The sequence below is a fragment of the Ovis aries genome, chromosome 10 (assembly GCF_016772045.2).
Source record: "Ovis aries strain OAR_USU_Benz2616 breed Rambouillet chromosome 10, ARS-UI_Ramb_v3.0, whole genome shotgun sequence".
Classification (NCBI taxonomy): Eukaryota; Metazoa; Chordata; class Mammalia; order Artiodactyla; family Bovidae; genus Ovis; species Ovis aries.
Genome location: NC_056063.1, coordinates 19,298,061 through 19,318,334, shown reverse-complemented (window position 1 = coordinate 19,318,334; position 20,274 = coordinate 19,298,061). Strand labels below are relative to the sequence as shown.

General features: G+C 37.2%; 1 protein-coding gene across 13 annotated transcripts in view; it reads left to right on the top strand.

The window, feature by feature from the left end:
- CAB39L (calcium binding protein 39 like) overlaps positions 1 to 20,274 on the top strand; it is a 91,832-nt gene that overhangs the window by 29,136 nt on the left and 42,422 nt on the right. For 11 of the 13 annotated variants that reach the window (XM_012184464.4, XM_060394366.1, XM_060394364.1 and 8 more), the window contains 2 exons: positions 12,228 to 12,368; positions 16,013 to 16,177. In XM_012184464.4, the coding sequence (XP_012039854.1) occupies positions 12,267 to 12,368; positions 16,013 to 16,177 (267 nt within the window). In that variant the 5' untranslated portion in view covers positions 12,228 to 12,266. Of the gene's footprint in view, positions 1 to 12,227; positions 12,369 to 15,043; positions 15,121 to 16,012; positions 16,178 to 20,274 lie in introns of those variants that run through there. The other 2 variants (XM_042254743.1, XM_042254744.2) reach the window with 2 other exon arrangements.

Here is a 20,274-nt window from a genome sequence, read left to right as displayed (position 1 = left end):
GATACAAAATGAATGCAACTTTCAAATTAAGGAATAAGGAATAAGAACAATTATTTTTTTCTCATAGGTGGTACATAATATAATATAATATTGTTCTGGTGAAGAACTATTTTAACGAGTTGCATTTATGTATGTAAACAGCAGAGCAGAGAAAAAAAGAGTAAACTCTTGAAATATGTATTCATATTCCAATAAACTTTATTTTACAGTCTTAACAGAGGAGATTGTATACTAATTTTACACGTCTTTTTAAAGGCACCCATGGAAGGCATGTAATCATTCTTCTGTGGGAAGAAGGAAGTATATATTGTTAACTGCTAAAGTGAGTCATTGCTTAAAGATGCATCTTTCTAAGCAAAGTTTCTAATCTACTCTGCCAGCCTCAAAAAAGATGTCCTTAGTTACTAATTCAAGTGAGTCCTTTAAGGCAGAACAACTTAGCAGAAGTGAAAACTTAAGCAGAGTGTCAGTGAACAATGAAAAGGGTTTGTACTCAAGGTATAATATAAACTGGCTGTACTTTCTCTAATAGTTCCTGTATGTGTTCAGAAGCGTATAGAACAGGTTTTGTTTCATGGGTGTGTGTGTGTGTCTGTGTGTTTTTGTTTTTTTTTTAAACCTGTTGACCTGTGTATAAGAAGAAACTTAGCTGGTCTGTGGAAACCTTTTCCAAACTAGTATCTTGTTCTTGAAGTCAAAAGTAAATCCAAAGCAATTATATTTATATCACAAACCAAGTTTTACTTCTTTACAGAATTCCCCACACTCAGTGCTTAGACTGATGGAAGAATTGCATATAGCGTCACAATCTTCAGAATAAGCTTTTATTTTGAACTAGTATTTCATTGATATTATCTTAGTAGGGGTACCATTTCTTAAGCCTATAGGAATGTAAATATATAGAAATAGGGAATAACTCATCCTCAGATTCCAAGTGTTTTGTACCTTAGAAGTTTATTTGTGAGTGGGTTGTTGGGAATTTAGGAACCATCTTCCCTGGGAAACAATTTAACAAATGATTGCTTGATTTTATTATAGTCTAAGATTATATTTTATTCACACTATAGAAAAACCATTGCCACCCTGAAAAATATCAGAAAATCAGTTATTGCAAAGATTCGGACATGACTTAGCAACTGAAAACAACAACAAAAAGTGATGAAACTAAATCTAGAAACAATTCAGGGTTGAATAAGGCATTTTTATTTTTCCTAAATGTTAATACATGAAGGAAAGCAATATGTTTATAAATAGCATTTCTATGTACTTTTCAGAGCTTCTAAGATTAACTGCACTGTTTATGAGCCCTAATCTTACATTAATATCAGTGATTTTTCTTTTCCTTGTTACAGAAATATTTCTAGCTGATTCTTTTATACTTATCAGCCATTTCTAAGATCTAGCCCAGTATCTGGCACGTAAGTAGGTAGCTAATAAATATTTACCACATGGAGACTGAACTCTTTCTTTGGTTTACAAAAATGGAACTGAGTAGTTTTTCCAATGTACCCCAAAAAGGAAACGGGTTTAGGGGCACACAGTTTTTATTATGAGAAAGAGATGGCCTGTCAAGAATTGAATTTTAAGAAGCAAGCAAAGCAATAGTAGTACAGAATAGGCCTAACTGTTAAAAGAAGAAGAAAAGACCAGGGTGTAACTTAGTGACAACCCTGAATGAGTAGGGATGGTGATGAGGGGGGCAATTTACAAGCTTGGTATCTTGAATATATGGGACATTCTGAAGTAAGGCGTCAACTTCAGACTTATTACTTATTGCATATATATTACAGATCACTCTTACTTCAACTCAACAAATAATGGCATAATAACAATAATGATGTGCTTTGTAATTTATTATATCTGGGAAGGCAATTCTAAGTTATGATTTTGCAGTAGGGAGAGGCCTATTTGGGATATAACAAATACAGGAGAACTTTTATGTGTACCTTTTTATTTTAAAATTTACATTTATTCAAATGTACCCATTTTAAGAGAATGTTTCACTGAATGTTGAGAAATATATATACTCCTGTAATCTCCGTCCCACTGATTAAAAAAAAAAATTTATGTACCTATTTTTGGCTGCATCCGGGTCTTACTTGCTATGCATGGGATCTTCTCTATGGCAAGCGGGATCTTTCCGTTTGCTCAGGTTTGGTTGCCCTGAGACATGTGACATCTTAGTTTCCTGACCAAGGATCAAACCCATGTCCCCTGCCTTTGAAGGCATGTTCTAAACCACTGGACTGCCAGGAAAGTCCCCATCCCATTGATTTTTAAAAATGAAACTTATTGGCCCAATTAGTTTCCCCCATAGATGTACTTTTTCACTGCGTTATTTCTATCTGTTAGTCGTGTATGGAATAAAAGATAAAAGAATGGGAATTTCTGAACTTTCCTGAAATTTTCTTTAATGTGGTTGTTTACTTTTTTTTTTTAGTTGAGAGAAGGTAACTGTGACTTAAGTTTAAATTAGCAAGCTCTATGGAAGACTTTTGGAAATGTTCCCCTCTTATCACTGATTATAAAAGAAACCTATATGAAGGGGAAAAAAAGGCTCATTAAAAAAAAAATTTTTTTAATGGAGGATAATCGCTTTACAGTGTTATGTTGGGTTCTGCTGCACAACAAATTGAATCAGCTGTATACTTTTATCTATCTACCCCCTCCCTCTTGCGCGTCCCTCCCACACAGCCCCCCACCCCGCGGGTCCTCACAGAGCGCCAGGCTGAACGCCTGCGCTGTGCAGCAGCCTCCCGCTAGCTGTCTAGTTTACACAAGGTGGTGTGTATACGTCAGTGCTGCTCTCTCAGTTCGCCCCACCCTCTCCTTCCCCGCCATGTCTACAAGCCCATTCTCTACGTCTGTGTCTCTATTCCTGCCCTGCAAATAGGTTCATCAGTACCGTTTTTCTTGATTCCATGTATATGCATTGATATGTGATCTTCATTTTTCTGGCTTATTTCACCCTGTATAACAGACTCTGGGTTCATCCACCTCACTACAACTGAATCAATTTCGTTCCTTTTTACGTCTGAGTAGTATTCCATCCTATATAGGTACCACAGCTTCTTTTTTCATTCATCAGTTGATGGACAGAAGATACAGTTTACCCATGGAAATCCTGAGACTTTTCTTGTCTTCAGAGAGAAATTTCCCACTCCCTTAAGATTTCGTGGAAAACCTTTGAAGTTAGAACTGTTATTGAACAGTACAGTTGGAGATTAGACATAAAGGCCTAGAAATTCTCATTATCTATTTCAGTTCAGTTCAGTTCAGTCGTCTCCGACTCTTTGTGACCCCATGGACTGTGGCACACCAGGCTTCCCTGTCCATCACCAACTCCCAAAGCTTGCTCAAACTCATGTCCATTGAGTCTGTGATGCCATCCAACCATCTCATCCTCTGCTGGCCCCTTCTCTTCCTGCCTTCAATCCTTCCCAGCATCAGGGTCTTTTCTAATGAGTCAGTTCCTCACATCAGGTGGCCAAAGTATTGGAGCTTCAGTTTCATCATCAGTCCTTCCAATGAATATTCAGAACTGATTTCCTTTAGGATTGACTGGTTTGATCTCCTTGCAGTCCAAGGGACTCTCAAGAGTCTTCTCCAACACCACAGTTCAAAAGCATTAATTGTTCGGCGCTCAACTTTCTTTAATGGTCCAACTGTCACATCCATACATGATTACTGGAAAAACTATAGCTTTGACTAGACAGGCATTAGCCATTTATTCCCCTTTAAAATACTTTAAAGGATACCATGAGGGCATTTAAGGCCCCAAATGACCTCTTCTCCTAGCTTCTCCTTCCCCCTTCAAATGCACTCCTCTCCACTTACATCATAAACATGTTTAGATGAGTCATTGGAGTGACTGACATTGGGTCATCTGTAGAGGCGCACACACGGAAATTAGGAATATGAAATATTTCACTGTGTCTTAGGAAAAGGAATGCTGCCAAAATCTACTAAAAGTCTACAGGGCCTGAGTTGCCTGGGAGCAGAGCTGAATAATTTTTTTTGGCTTTCTCTCCAGGATCTAAGCCAAGTACAACTCTTTAATGAAATTTCATAGCCAGAGTAACAGAAATCATTTGTTTGACTAATGCTTTGAAAAGACATGATGATCAAATATTCCACAGTTTGAACTTTAAAAACACGGTTATTTAGGCATTAAAATTTTCATTTATGAGAAGGTGTTTCCATTGTAAATGCATTTACATGATCTATTAAAGTTTGAAGAAAAGAAGAGAAAATGTTAAGGAAGAAAATTAAATATTCATAATCCAGCTACCCAGAGGCTATCATTGTTAAATTTTTAAAATTATTTCTTTCTGCATAAGTTTTGCGTATTTGTGGGTTTGCTTGCTTTTATGTAGTTGTCGTTATACTCTGTATTATGGGATGGTTCTTTTAGCAGCCTGTACATTTTATTTCACATTCTTTGTAAACATTTTCATAGCCATATACTGTATTCCATCAAATCTAAGAAGTCATTGGTTTTAAGGCATACACTTTATGTATCACTAAGAAAGAAAACAAACAAATGAACAAAAATACCCTGCCAGTTAGTATAAGGTTCCATAAATTATTAAGACACATGCACATTTTAGAGATGTTGAAATGTGGAAAAAAAAAAAAAGAGTTGTAAAGATAACCATTATTAGTTTATTTTCTTAGGACAAACTGATAGAATTACTGCATCAGAGGTTTTGATATTTAAAGGCTCTAGACCCATGTTGCCCAATCCCACCAATAAGAAAAGAGAGAGCCTGTTGCATTTCACCATCAATAGCTAGACTTTTCTCGAACCAACAAAGACACTGTGTTACATCATGAGCAAAATAGTCCTTCATTTTTAACTTTGCGTGTTCCCATGATAGAAAATAAACATTTACTATGTGTTTAACTATATTTCCTCCTTTGTGGCTTTCTAATATGTATACATTATTTTTTCATGATTTTCTTATTTGTTTTAGATCTCCTTTTATAATGATTTTAGCCCTCTGTCTTTCGTATTCATGTCACAGGATTCTGTTATTTGTTGTTTGCCTGTAATGTTATTATTATATCCATAAAAATTAAAAAAGTTTTAATTAAATTTGTAGCATATTTATATTAACTGATTTGTCAGTCTTTTTTTTTTTTTTTGAGATTTACTTTATCACTTGTAAAATTAGAGAAATTATTTTATATCCAGAAGTTTAAAAGTCACTTACAGTCAGTTCTGTATCTGGCCTGTTTTGTTCCATTGGTCTGTTTTCCTTGTCTTACTGTTTTACTTATAGCACTTTATAACACTTTTAATTTCATTCCCCCGTAAGAAATCTTCCATTTTAAAATTTGTTATCCTGTTCTTTTATATTCCTGACTGAATTCATTTACTAAAAACTTTCTTGGATTTGTGACTGGAATTGTATCAAATTATGGACTTTAGGAGTAATTGACATTTTAATGATATTTAAATATTTAATATTTGATTTTTCTGTTCAAAAACAAAATGGGTTTTTCTGTTCAGTTCCTTGCTTAGTTATATGGATTTTTTTCCCTGAAAAATCTGTTTATTATTTCAGGAAAGAAGAAATATGCTCATTATAGGTAATACAGAAAAACATCAAGATAACAAATCTCATTCGGATAATATGAATTAACATTAATTGAGCCACATTCCGGGAATGATTCTGTGGTTGTATACAGTTAAAAAGGTGGCTTGCTGAAGCATTGAATAGATAAATAGACATACTTTGTACATGTTTAAGTACATCTTTCATTTGTTAGTTTTCTGCCTCAGGAATAGTAACTATCCTTATGTTGGATTATTGCTGTCAATTTTCCATAGTGATAGATTCTTTACTTTTAACTTTTTATTTTGAGATAGCTATAGATAAGAAACAATACCAAGAGATCCTGTGTACCTTTCATCTAGTTTCACCCATAATGACATCTTGCATGCTAATTAGCAGTTAGTGAAAGTGAAGTAAAAGTCGCTCAGTCGTGTCCGACTCTGCCACTTCGTGGACTGTAGTCCGTCAGGCTCCTCTATTCATGGAATTCTCCAGGCCAGAATACTGGAGTAGGTTGCCATTCCCTTCTCCAGGGTATCTTCCCCACCCAGGGGTCGAACCCAGGTCTCCCACACTGCAGGCAGATCCTTTACCATCTGAGCCACCAGGGAAGCCCAACTAGCAGGTAGTGAATTAATTTAATGGATAATGATCAGGACTCTTTTTTTTTTAATGATGTAGGATAGAACAGATAGAATGGAATCTATCCAGAGTTCAGGTATTGTTTCATGAGACAATTATACGACCATTTATACACTCCTTTGCTCTGGGTCACAATATAAAGTGCATTTTTTACTATATGTCACTATTTTAAAAGGTGAAGGAGTTTCCTGGTGGTCCAGTGGCCAAAATTCCTTGCTCCCAAGACAGGGGCCTGGGTTCGATCCCTGGTCGGTCAACTAGATCTCACATGCCGCAACTAAACATCCCCCAGGCCACATCTAAGACATGGAGCAGCCAAGTAAATAAATAAAAATTTAAAAAAAATTGAAAACAATTAGAAGTCAGAGAGTGAGTGAAATTTACTCAGTTGTGTCCGACTCTTTGCAACCCCATAGTCCAGGGAATTCTCTAGGCCAGAATACTGGAGTGGGTAGCTGTTCCCTTCTCCGGGGAATCTTCCCAACCAAGGGACGGAACCCAGATCTCCCACATTGCAGACAGGTTCTTTACCAACTGAGCCACCAGGGAAGCCCACATTGTGGTATAAGTGCATGCTAAGTCGCTTCAGTTGTGTCCAGCTGTTGGTGACCCTATGAACTGCCAGGCTCCTCTGTCCATGGGATTCTCCAGGCAAGAATACTAGAGTGGGTTGCCATGCCCTTCTCAAGGGGATCTTCCTGACCCAGGGATCAAACCTGCATCTCTTGCATCTCCTACATTGGGAGACAGGTTTTGTTTTTTTTTTGTTGTTTTTTTTTTTTACCACTAGCGCCACCTGGGAAGCCAATGGGATGCTCTATAGCATGTAAGATAAATGTGAGATTTGTATCAATACACAGATCTCATAAACATAATGTTGGTGGGGGAAAGAAACTGACTTGTAGTACCATTTCTGTAATGCTTCAAAGCACACACAACAATATCACATATTATCTGTAATATTAGTAAAAGTGTGAAAGTATGCATAGCTAGGGTACATGATAAATAGATACAGTATGAGCCAGAGGTGAATGCGATCAGAGAACTGAAGCTGCCAAGGTGGTAGCTTGGGTTGTTTTGATTTTTGACCTGGGTGGTAAATACACAGGAACTTGTTACATTGTTCTCTATTTCTTCTTCCAGATGCCCCAAATATTTTATTTAAACTAAATTAATACATCTAGGGGGAAAAACCGAGTTGAAGGGTATTTTGATTAGCTTGGTGGTATCACAAGCCGTTTGTGAGCCAATTGCTAGAGCCAGGGCGGTGGAAGAGATACTTGGCCTGCCTGGGTCATGTCCTCACCCTCTTGCTAGAGTAGGTGGGGTGGTGTGTGTGAGGTGGGGTGGGAAGGAGAACAGAAAGGTCTATCACCAGAAAAAAAACCAGGCACCCAAAGTACCAGAGATTTTCTTTTCCTGTTTTGATTCGGTTATTTCTAATTTTATTGTTATTTCCATTCTTCTTTTTCTTTGAGATTTTTGAGGCAATCTCCTTTTTGACATGAATGAATTGTAGGTTCTCACCCTCCCACCTCAAGGTTCCCTTTCAAGAACTATTTCTGGTTTTCTTGAGCTTTTGTGGGTTTGACTCCATCTCAACTTTTGGTAAAAATTTTATGAAGTGTACACAGTCTATCTGCACATAAATATGTTGGCCAGAGATTTAATTATGAGGTTATAGACTTTCCTTTCAGAACTCTAGATTTCTCCATGGCTTCATGACGTGTAGTTTTATGAAAGTCCAAAGACAGCTTAATTTTGATCCTTTTTGTTGTTACAGTCATTTTGCAGGAATGAGCTTTCAGAGAAAAGTGTTGGTTTCTTCTGGAACCGCACTGAGTTTTGTTGATGTTGTTCAGTCGCTCAGTCGTGTCCGACTGTTTGCGACCCCATGGCCTGCAGCACGCCACAGCACAGTGAGTTTGGGGCCTCATTATTAGTCTCAGCGAGAAAAATCCTTTCAATGATCGCATTTAGATCTCTTTTCTACTTAAGCTGTTTTATCTTTGTTGCTTCTACTCCATGTTTTAGTTCCTTTTGCACTTGTTGGCTTCCTCCACCTGTTTTCATTGTCATAATATGTGTTTTTATAGGATATAACACTGTATCTTCTCCATATTTCTATAATACCAAAACGTTCATTCAGGTTTTTCCAATGCAGGATATACTACACACACACACACACACACACACACACACACACACACACACACACGAGTATCTTATCTCCATCATTTTAGTTTGAGCTTTTCTGGTGTTCTGGCAAAATCCTTCTGTGTGGCTGTGTCTCCCACTATATCGAGCACTCTCTGAGGCTTATTAACGTTTGTATTTAGTAGTGCAAGGCCTCGAACCTTATAGAAACTCAGTAAATATTTTTTGACTGAATAAATATGGACTAATTGTGTACCTTTCAGTTGTCCTCAGTCAGTGCTCTATGGGGTCACTTCTGCCCTGTGCAGATCTGGATTGCTATGCTCCGTCTGGGGGTGTTTCTGTATGTGTGTGTGTATATTATGTGTTCATCTTTTATCTTGACCAGTTCTCCTCTCTGTCTTAAGTCCTTTCCTTTCCTACCTCCCCACCCTCAGTTATCTCTGTTCTGTCTCCTAAAGAGAATTAATTCTGGAAGTTACCTTTCCTGTTGAAGTCCGCAGGACACTTATCCCCTTTTCTTGTACTGTTGTAAAAAAAAAAAAAAATAGCACCTGTGTTATTTGTTGTTTATTCTGTTTAATTACTTTGTAAATGGGAAAAGTACAACAAGGCCCGTGTCGGTCATCTGGTATTTGTGTTGCTGCGTGGCTCACTGTCACCACTAACCTGGAGGGCAAGTTGATTTTCAGTGCCCCAGGGGCATTCGTCTGGGCAGTGTGGGTCTGTTGGACCTAACATGGCATCTTCTCTTGTTCCTGCTTCTTGTGTTGCTGAAATATAATGCATGTTCTAGAAACTCTGAGGTAGAATTTATGGAAAAATTACTGGTACCATATTATCCCAAGGAGGCATCATTTTCAGAACTCCCCCTTACACCCTTTATCTTTGGCCTTGATAGATACTAAGAATTAGACTCAGAATGGGTGTGGGCCAGTGATGAATAAGAGAGAGCTCACCGTATTTGGCCTATCTAATTTGAAAATATGATGCTCTATCTTTCTTTATGAATCAACCTTACAATATAAAGGTTCCTCAAAAAATTAAAAATAGACTGACCATATGGTATGAGTACTTACCTGAAGAAAATGAAAACACCAATTCATAAAGAACTACGCACCCCCATCTTTATTGCAACGTAATTTACAATAGCCAAGATAATGGAGACAAGCTCAGTGCCCACCTATGGATGAATGGATAAAGAAGTGCTCTGTGTGTGTGAGGTGTGTGTGTGTATAGAACAGTATTATTCAGCCATAAAGGAATGAAATCTTGCCATTTGTGACAAGAAGGATGGAACTTTGAGGGTATTATGCTAAGTGAAGTAAATCAGAAAAAGACAGATACCATATGCTCTCACTTATATGTGGAATCTAAAAGACTAGGAAACAGAAGCCGAGCTTATAGATACACAGAATGGATTGGTGGTTGCCAGAGGCAGAGGGCGGGGTGTGGATGAAATGGGTGAGGGGGTCAAAAGGTACCAACTTTCAGTCATACACTAAGTAAGTCATGGGGATGCATTAAAAAATAAAATAAGGTAACTTGCTTGGTACTAACAGAATGTATGTGGGCTTTCTCAGAGCCTTTGGCAACATTTGTCCTGATATCTTCATAAGTGAGATAGAAAAAATATGAGTTAAACGTTATGACAAGGTGAATTTGCAGTTAGTTTAAAAAAACACTTATTAAAAACTTACATGACATGTAGACAAGCATGATAACTTCTGAATCATAGTGGATCAGTTACCAAGTCAGAACTAGATTAGGATTTAAATACCTCATGTTTGTTTAGCAGATACGTTGAATGCCAGCATTATAACTCTTGATCACAACAAGTACTGAAGAAAATTTTTGGAAGGATCTCAAGTAACTCAGAGATTGGACAGGAATCCTAGGGAAGCAGATTTGGGGAGTAGGAATCCAGGGGATGTAGTGTTTAGAACCGTAACCAAGGTTATGCTGGGTGCATAACTGGTTAGAGTATTGCTGTCGTTGCTGTTATACATTTGTGTGTAATATTCTTCACTGATTAATTGCATTATTGTTAATAAGAAAAATATGAGGAAAAATGGAGTTGACCCAGAAGTCTTTCTGTAGAGGTATTGGTAAAGTAAAATTTAATAAGAAATTACCAAATACTCCTAGTAATTATATGTCTGTATAATGGATGTTGTTGTTGTTCAGTCGCTCAGTTGTGTCTGACTCTTTGTGACCCATGGACTGCAGCATGCCAGGCTTTCCTGTCCTTCACTATCTCCTGAGTTTGCTCAAATTCATGTCCTCTGAGTTGGTGATGCCATCCAACCATCTCATCCTCTGCCGGCCCCTTCTCCTCCTTCCCTCAGTCTTGCCCAGCATCACGGTCTTTTCCAGTGAGTTGGCTCTTCACATCAGATGGCCAAAGTATTGGAGCTTCAGTTTCAGCATCTGTCTTTCCAATGAATATTCAAGGCTGATTTCCTATAGGATTGACTGGTTTGATTTCCTTGCAGTCCAAGGACTCTCAAGAGTCTTCTCCAAAAGCATCAACTCTTCGGTGCTCAGCCTTCTTTATGGTCCAGCTCTCACATCCATACATGACTACTGGAAAACCATAGCTTTGACTAGACAGACCTTTGTCAGCAATGTGGTATCTCTGCTTTTTAATATACCGTCTAGATTTGTCATAGCTTTCCTTCCAAGGAGCAGGCATCTTTTAATTTCATGGCTGCAGTCACCATCTACAGTGATTTTGGAGCCCAAGAAAATAATGTCTGTCACTGTTTCCATTGCTTCCCCATCTATTTGCCATGAGATGACAGGCCCAGATGCCATGGTCTTAGTTTTTTGAATGTTGAGTTTTAAGCCAACGTATTCACTCTCCTCTTTCACCAAGAGGTTCTTTAGTTTCTCTTTGCTTTCTTCCATTAGGGAAAGCCTAAAAAAAAAAATACTATAGCCTGAAAAATACTGTTTTTAGTATTATTATATTTTGGTTTTAAAAATACATTTTTATATATAGAGAGAAAAATTAAGGAGGAATATGTATAAAAGCTGATAACAGCTGTTACCTCTGTATCACTGGTTAATGGGAGCTTTTGATTAATTACGTCATATTTCTGTAATGTTTGACATATTTTTACTAATTAATGTAAAGCAAATGAATATGTTTCTCCTAACTGGAGCCTTTAATTTAGATCTTTTTCCCTAGCATATTTTTAGTATAAATAGGGTGATAATAGCTATATTTAGCTTTTTCTGCTCTATGCAAATAGATGTTCTCAAAAAGAAGAACTGATTTTTCTTTTCCCCTCCTCCTCACCTCCCCACTCCCACCCATCATGGTAATCCTCATTTCATCAGTGAGTATGGCCAGCTGAATATTTGAAGAGTAAAAAAAAAAAAAAAGATTCTAAATAATTTTACATTGTAATTTTGTTATTGCTATGGAGTGGAATGTTTTAAAATATTGCTTTACTAGAGCTTGTGGATCCTAGTCTGACTTTTGTTTTACATGTTCTATTTTATTTATCATCACTAATATCACCATCTTCCTCACTCTGTTTAGTCAAAATATCTAGTTTTAAGTATCAGCTTATTCTCTAAGAATACTCCTTTTCCTATTCTTGTATAAATCTTTAATTTCTTTTATAAGAAAGATATTAAACTCTGAGTAAAAACTTTTAGGTAAACCTTTAAAAATATCTTTCTTGAAATATTTTACACTAACTTAAATTTGACATGAAACTTAAAACTTGTTTTAGTTTAATCGATTTTAATGTTCCATATTACTGAATTGGTTGTTGAAAACATGACATTTTGGTATAACAATTTAATCATGTTAAGAATTAAAATAGTAATTTTTGTTTGTTTACTTGTTTTCAGCATTCTATATTACATGAAGAGATTTCTATAAATGAAAAAATGCCTCTGTTTAGTAAATCACACAAAAATCCAGCAGAAATCGTGAAAATTCTGAGAGACAACTTGGCCATTTTGGAAAAACAAGACAAAAAGACAGATAAGGTATGAGCTGAAACAATAATGTTATTATTAAAATACATGAACAGACCAAAAGCCAATGTAAAAGCTTAATGAAGAATCCTAAACATGGTCTGCGATGCACTCTCAAGGTCTTTGTGAATACATTTAAATTGGTTTCAGTTCTTAATGCCATTGATAATTATTGAATCTGTTGTCTTGAACTCTTCTTTCATTTTCTAAAGCCCCAGACCAGCCTTGGATCCTCTAGACTTAAGGAGTAACGGAATATTACTCAGTCATAAAAAGGAAAGGACATCTTGCCATTTGCAACAACTTGGGTAGACCTAGAGGTTCACTATGCTAAGTTAAATAAGTCAGAGAAAGACAAGCACTGTGCAATTTCACTTATATGTGGAATCTAAAAAACAAAACAACATTAAGGAGAAACAGTTATTGTCAGAGGAGAGGTAGGGTTTGGGTCGGGGGAAGGAATTGGTGAGGGAGATTAAGAGGTACAGACTTCCAGTTGCATGGGTATGAAAGAGTGTGGAGAATAGAGTCAATAACTAAGCAGTGTCTTTGTTATGGCCACAGATCGTAACTAGACTTATACATTTTAGAAATTTATAGAAATGTCGAATCACTATGTTGTGTAACAGAAACTGACATAGTGTTACAGGTCAGTTATACTTCAAAAACATATGAACAAACAAACTCAGAAAAAGAGATCAGATTTGTGGTTACCAGAGGCAGGGGTGTTGGGAAGAAGGAATTGGATGTAGGCAATCTTCCAGTTGAAAGGTAAAGAAAGTACTAGAAATATAAGGTGCAGCATGATAAATGTGATCATCACTTCTGTATGTTATATGTGGAAGTGGGTAAGAGAATCCTGAGTTCTCATCACAAGGAAAAAATTTTTTTCTCTTCTGTTTCTTTAATTTTGTTATCTGTATGCAGTGATGGGTAAACTTATTGTGATAATCATTTCATGATGTATGTAAGTCAAATCATTATGCTGTACACCTGAAACTTATACAGGACTATATGTCAATTATATTTCAATAAAACTAGAAGGAAAAAATTTAGAATGAAAAAAAAAATCCGGGGTTTTACAGTTAAACATCTAATGGGTTATACTATTGATACTTATACTGTGTATAATGTTATACATGAAGGGTAAAAAGTTTGTGTTTAAAGATCATCTGACAGTTTCTACTACGATGCCGCCTTTTTTCTCGTTTTGGCCACACCACAGCACCATGTGGGATCTTAGTTCCCCAACCAGGAATTGAACCTTGTACTGGAAGCATGGAGTGGTAACCACTGCACTGCCAGGAATACCCAGTGCAGCCTCCTTTTAACATTGTTTTTAAGTCCTACCCAGCAGCACTTCCTCAGAGGAAGTTCTTTTTAGTATCTTAGATATTCCCTCAAAGGGACATTGAATCCGACATATTCAGTACAATACCTTTAAAGTGACTGGGGCTTCCCTGGGGTCTCATCGGTAAAGAATCCGCCTGCAATGCAGGAGATGCGGGAAGTGTGGTTTGATCTCTGGGTGGGGAAGATCCTCTGGAGGAGGAAATGGCAACCGACTCCAGCATTCTTGCCTGGAAAATCCCCATGGACAGAGGAGCCTGGCAGGCTGCAATCTATGGGGTCGCAAAGAGTTGGACACGACTGATCACACCTGCACCCCTGCACCGCACTGCATGCGTGCTCTAAAACCCTGCAGTTCCCTCCTAGTGTAAACTCTAGAGATGTTCTTGCACACGTGCACCGGGATGTGCTGTCAAGATCGTTCATAGCATTGTTGTGCATAGTAGCCCATCAGTGGAAACACCTCGGTGTCCGTCAACAATGAAACCGAGAAGTTGCTATCAGTCCAGCTATCAATAGAATACTATAGAACAGTGCATTTAAAGAAGTGCCGCGACATACAGCAGAAAGAATGAGCCTTACAAATACGGTGTTGAGCGAAAGAAACAAATCATAAGAGGGTACAGGTGCTATTCCAAGTCAGCAGAACTAAGCTATGTTGTTTTGGGAAACAAACATAGATGTTAAAATAACCTGTAAAGAAAAATAAATCAGTGATTATCATCAAAGACATAAAAGGATTTACTTCTAGACTGAAAAGAAGGCATTCAAAGTGGCTTCTGGGATGCTAAAAATGTTCTCTTTTTTGACCTCTGTTTTGGCCACACAAGTGTTTGCTTTGTAATTATTCTAAACTCTATATATGTTTAAAGTAATCTTCTATAGGTATATATCACAATTTAAGAAAACTTCTTACCTTTAATAAATTAAGGATTTCTTCAGTCATATCATGAAACGTACCTGGAAATTAATTTTTAATTAACAACTACGATGAGTTAGTTTTTTTATTATTTTGCTGTATTCTATTTCCTTCTTTACTTATAATGATTAGAGTACAATACTTGAAAGTACTAAAACTATACCTACTTTAAAATATTCAGCAGTGTTAACTAATTTGCCTGTTTGTTTTGCTTACCTATTTTTTAAAATTTTTGCTGTAATTTCTTAGTATAATTAAGATACTATACAATCTACCATTTTAAAGTGTGCAATTCAGTGGTTATTAGTTTATTCAGAAGGTTGTGTACCCATCACCACTGTCTAATTTCGGAATATTTTCAGCACCTCATTCTCCCCTCCCCAGGCTCTACTCACTGATATACTTTCTTCCTCTATAGGTTCTCCTATTATTCTTCTGATTAATTAGTTTGGCTGCACTGAATCTTAGTTGCATCACATGGAGTTTTTAGTTGTGGCAAGTGAACTCTTGGTTTCAGCATGTCGAGGGCCCCCTGCATTGGGAGGGTGGAGTACTAGCCACTGGACCACCAGGGAAGTCCCTCTCCTATTTTTCTTTAGAATGTAGTGAGATTTTTGCTCTTTTTTTTTTTTAAGTTTCATAGATAACAAAAAGATAATGGTTATGTGTGAGGGATCAGTGGATTGACAAAGGTTATGGGTTTTGACAATATATGATTTTGTACCTATTTCGTTAAAAAAATCAGAATTATAGGGATTTGTTGAAAATCATTAACAAATGCTTTAAATAAGACTACTTGCTACTGATAAGTCTTCAACATGAATTGAATTGAATTTCCAAGAGTTAAATTTATAATTAATTACTAGCAAAGTTCACTATGAATATGATTTAAAGAAAGATCATTTCAATTATATTAACCAAGTAGAAATACTAAAGATCTCTCTTTTATAAATTAATTTCAGTAATATTTTCAAAAAAAAACAAAAACAGTGCCTACTACATGGCTTTTGTTTGTTTGTAACTGTATTGAGTTCTTTAATCATAAATAAGCAGAAAATAGGTAACTAGTGGGAAGCTGCTATATAGCACACGGGGGCTCAGCTGAGTGCTCTGTGATGACCTGGAGGGGGTGGGGGTATGGGGTTGGTGGGGTTTTGGCGGGTGGAAGGGAGGTTCAGGAGGGAGGGGATATATAGCTGATTCATGGTGTTGTACAGAAGAAGCTCATGCAACACTGTAAAACAGTTATTCAATTAATAAAAATAATAATTATACAGAATTTTAAAAGTAAATAAATAAGCAGGGCTCAAGAAGTGGTTTTTGTTTGTTTGTAGCCTGAAATTTTTTTTTTTCACTCTTAACTGTTAGCGTATATTTTGGTCCCTAGGCTTCAGAAGAAGTGTCAAAATCACTGCAAGCAATGAAAGAAATTCTGTGTGGGACAAGTGACAAGGAGCCCCCAGTGGAAGCCGTGGCCCAGCTCTCACAGGAGCTCTACAATACCGGGCTGCTGGCGACTCTCATAGCCGACCTGCAGCTGATAGACTTTGAGGTACACTATCTGCCAAAGGCTGACACTTGTGCTTTTCAGTTTTTATACACATGACTACCAGTATCTGACTGTCATTTTTTCTTACTGTTGTTGTTGTTCAGTCGCTAAGTTGTGTCTGACTCTTTACGACCCCATGGACTACAGCATGCCAGGCCTCCCTGGCCCTCACTTCCTGCTGGAGTTTGCCCAAGTTCACGTCCGCGGCGTTGGTGATGCTATCCAACCATCCCATCCTGCTGCCTTCTTTTCCTTTTGCCTTCAGTCTTTCAGGGTCCTTTCTAATGAGTCGGCTGTTTGCATCACATGGCCAAATTAATACTATTTATATACTATTTAAAATCCCATTTTCCCCACTAAAACTTCTAAAATCACCTTAATCTTTAAAAAAAAAAAATCAAAAGGTATACCATAGTTAAGTTTTATGCAGCCAAGTTGTGAAGTTAATGGTTAATAATAATAAAAGATAACTTGTTGAGTGCTTATTGAATGTTGTACAGTTTTTAAGCACTCTTCTAGTTTAATTCTTTTCTTTTTAAGTTTTAAAAAATATTTATTTATTTGGCTTGCCAGGTTTAATTGGGGCATGTGGGATCTAACCCTGACCAGGGATTGAACCCAGACCCCCTGCATTGGGAACATGGAGTCTTAGCCACTGACCACCAGGGAAGTCCCTCAGTTTATTCTTAAAGCAACCTGTATGTGATCAGTACTATACTATTGGCCTTGATTTATAGATGAAGACCCTAAAGTTTAAAGGTATTAATTTCCCCACAGTCACTCGGTCACTAAGAGCCTAAGCTGAGGTTCAGATGTAGTATCTCCCAGGCCTGTTTCTTTAATTAAAACATTTATACCAATGATTTAAGAATTTTGTTAAATGCTACTAATATAGGATATTTCTCTCATTTTTTGAAAGCAGTTATACCTAATTACTGAAATAATATGTAAAACAATAATCTAGAAACATAAGGGGTGAATGTGTGTAAGCATTTTATTATCTATGATATATCTAACTTAGAACAGTGGTTTCTCAATGAAATGTGTGGTTGTAAGACACATTTCACGATGGAAATCTTGGTTTTGATTTGATTGTTGTTTTGCTACTACTGTCAGGCTTCAGATAATGTCAGGTAAGCACTTGGATCTCCATTAATTTTCAGAGATAGAAGAGAATGGAGATTTCTGAAGTAAATTGCTTTAGTTTTGTCACTGAGGAAGTGAAAGGAGACTCATTACAGTGATGGACCAAGATAAGGTCGCGGCTCTGGGGATGTGTGGAAATACTAGCTCACAGTTCTCTGGATGGCTTAGATGGAAGAAGATTTTGGCCAACTAGAGCTGAGGGGGAGGAATGCAGGGCAAGACTTCTCTGTGTGCTTGACTAGAAACAAGACTGACGGAGGGCCCCACAGGGCCCAGATTTCAACTCAGCCTTCCTTTTAGAAACCTCTGTCTTGTTGGCCATACCACTCTGAGCGTGCCCAATCTTGTCTGATCTCTGAAGCTAAGCAGCGTTGGGCCTAGTTAATACTTGGATGGGAGAAACATGTGTCTTTTTCTTCCTTCCCTCCCTTATTTGTTTCTCTAACTTTGACATTTTCTGCTCAATTATCTCCTTTCTTACTTTTCCCTCTTGCTTGGCTTGTCATTCTCCCTCCCCATCTTACTCCCTATTTCCCTTTAAAAAATATTTTTATTTAGTTATTTATTTTGGCTGCACTGGGTCTTAGTTGCAGCATGTGGGATCTAGTTCCCTGACCAGGGATCAAACAAGGGGCCTGTGCACTGGGAGTGTGGAGTTTTAGCCACTAGACCACCTAGGAAGGCCCTCCCCATTTCCTTTTTAAAACCAGACTTAATGGAATTAAACTGTAGTTTTATCATTGTGTTTATATACTTTCATGTTTCCTCAATTTAGTTTAAAATGAGTTATTATGGGCATTTGTAGGAGCTGTGCGTAGTAGGAAAACCCTTGACTTAGATTTAGACTTGTTTATGGAGTCCCTGCTCTGCCATTTGGTAGTTAGCAACATAACCTCTTTGGGACTAAACTTTACCATCTATAAAATAGGAATAATATGAACTTACAGCATTGTTTTTAAATATTAAACTAAGTAAAATATACATACATATATGTGTTATGGAAGAACACTAAATACATATGCAAATATATAGATGCCAAATAGTATATTCTCATCTCTCCTTCTCAAACTTAAGTTAGATATAATCTGGTTTATTTTTGTTATAACCCTTGATGTCTGTTTCTTTGTTTATTATTTTAGTTTTAAACTTGGTTGGTGAGTGACCGTAAATGGGAAACTCCCCTGCTCTTAGAATATGGTGTTAGATTTCTATAAATCTATTGTTTTGTGTGTTTCCCTGAAAGCAGCAGTGTATTAAGCTATTATCATCATTAATTTAGCTTGAGTTAGTTTATGAGATTAACCTAATCTGCAGTGGGATGCTGGAAGGACTATGACCAAGGTTGGCTATGTTTTGAAGACTGAGTCAAGGGTGAAATATTGTTGGGTCCGGTGACCTTGTGAGGCCTTGAGCAACCACAGAATGGCATAGGCTCAAAGTGCTCGCCAAGAATTGAGGAGATGGGAATAGACCAAAGAAAAACTTTGTATGTTTCACATCTTTGTGCTGCATTGACTTAGGTAACAAAAGAGGAACAGTAAGAAAGTTTGCTTTAAAATTATTTGGGAATTAAGTCATTAAATTGCCTAAAAATGGACTTCTACATTATCAAGTAGAGTAAAATTTTACTCCCTAAAATCCTTGGAGAAAAATACTTATCTTTCTGAATATTTGAATTTTCCATGTAGCTGAAGATTAAGTTAACTCTTCAAATGGAGAGAGATAAGTAGATAAGTAGTACTTTTGTGGCTTACTTTACATTTTCTTTGTAAAATGCATTGTAGACGTGTCTGTCCTCCAAAATGATGTACTAAATGTAATAATTTTTCCTGGTGACTCAATACTATCATTACGAAGGCTTGCTGTCATGATAATTGCAGGCAGTTTTTTTTCTCCCAGCTTTATTGAGGTGTAGTTAACCAGACAGGTCTTGACTTTGTTCATTCAGTTGTGACCTAGAACATAGTTATAAATGAACGTGATATTCAGTAGGTGAGGCTGTCCTCCTCAGTCAAGCCCACAGACAATAAATACTTATAAATGCTTCTTGGTTGAATGAATGAATGAAAAGCAGTTAAAGTTGAGAACAGTTTAGTTTTAAGCATTCCACTGATTACATACAGTATTTTCAGAAAGAATGCACCATTACGAGCATCATTAGACTACTTGCAGAAATGTACTATCCATTTCTATGGACTAGAAGTGTTAAAGATCAGCCTGCGGGCAGCAACTTTTCTTCTCACGTGTAAAGTATCCACATTAAAAAGTGCGTTTTGCTTGTTAAGTCACTTCAATCATGTCTGACTCTGTGTGACCCCCATGGACTGTTGCCCTCCAGGCTCCTCTGTCCGTGAGATTCTCCAGGCAAGAATACTGGGGTGGGTTGCCATGCCCTTCTCCGGGGAATCTTCCCACCCAGGGATCGAACTTGCATCTCTTTGCTTGTAAAATCTTCGGTGTATTTTTATAACAGGAAAGGAACATTATTTCTTTAGGGATGGGCTGCAGCTTTTGCCAGATAGCCTAGAAAGATGGAGCATTGCTTACAGAGAAAAATAGACCTTCTGTTTAGAAGACACCTACATGGGCTTTTTTATTCACTGTGAAAAGTGAGGTCTCCAGGCAGTGTTGGGAAGGAAAAGACTGAAAGGAAAGAGCTTAGATTCCTTTTGCAGAGTAAAATGGCAGAAATTTGAGAAATGTCCTCTCATTGGCTAATTTTGATAGTAGAAGGAAATAGAAGATAGGAAAAGGGAATGGAGCAAGGGGGATTGAAGGCTCCAGAACCAAGACAGAGGAAGGGGCTTAAGGAAAAAGATGATCAGAAATGCTGAGGAATCTGTAATAATAGTGATGTGTGGGATTCAGTTGGACGTTGTTTCTGCAGTGTGCTGTAATTACCCTTTGTTACCCTTAAACCCTTGATAAAAGAACTATGTACTAATAATATGTTG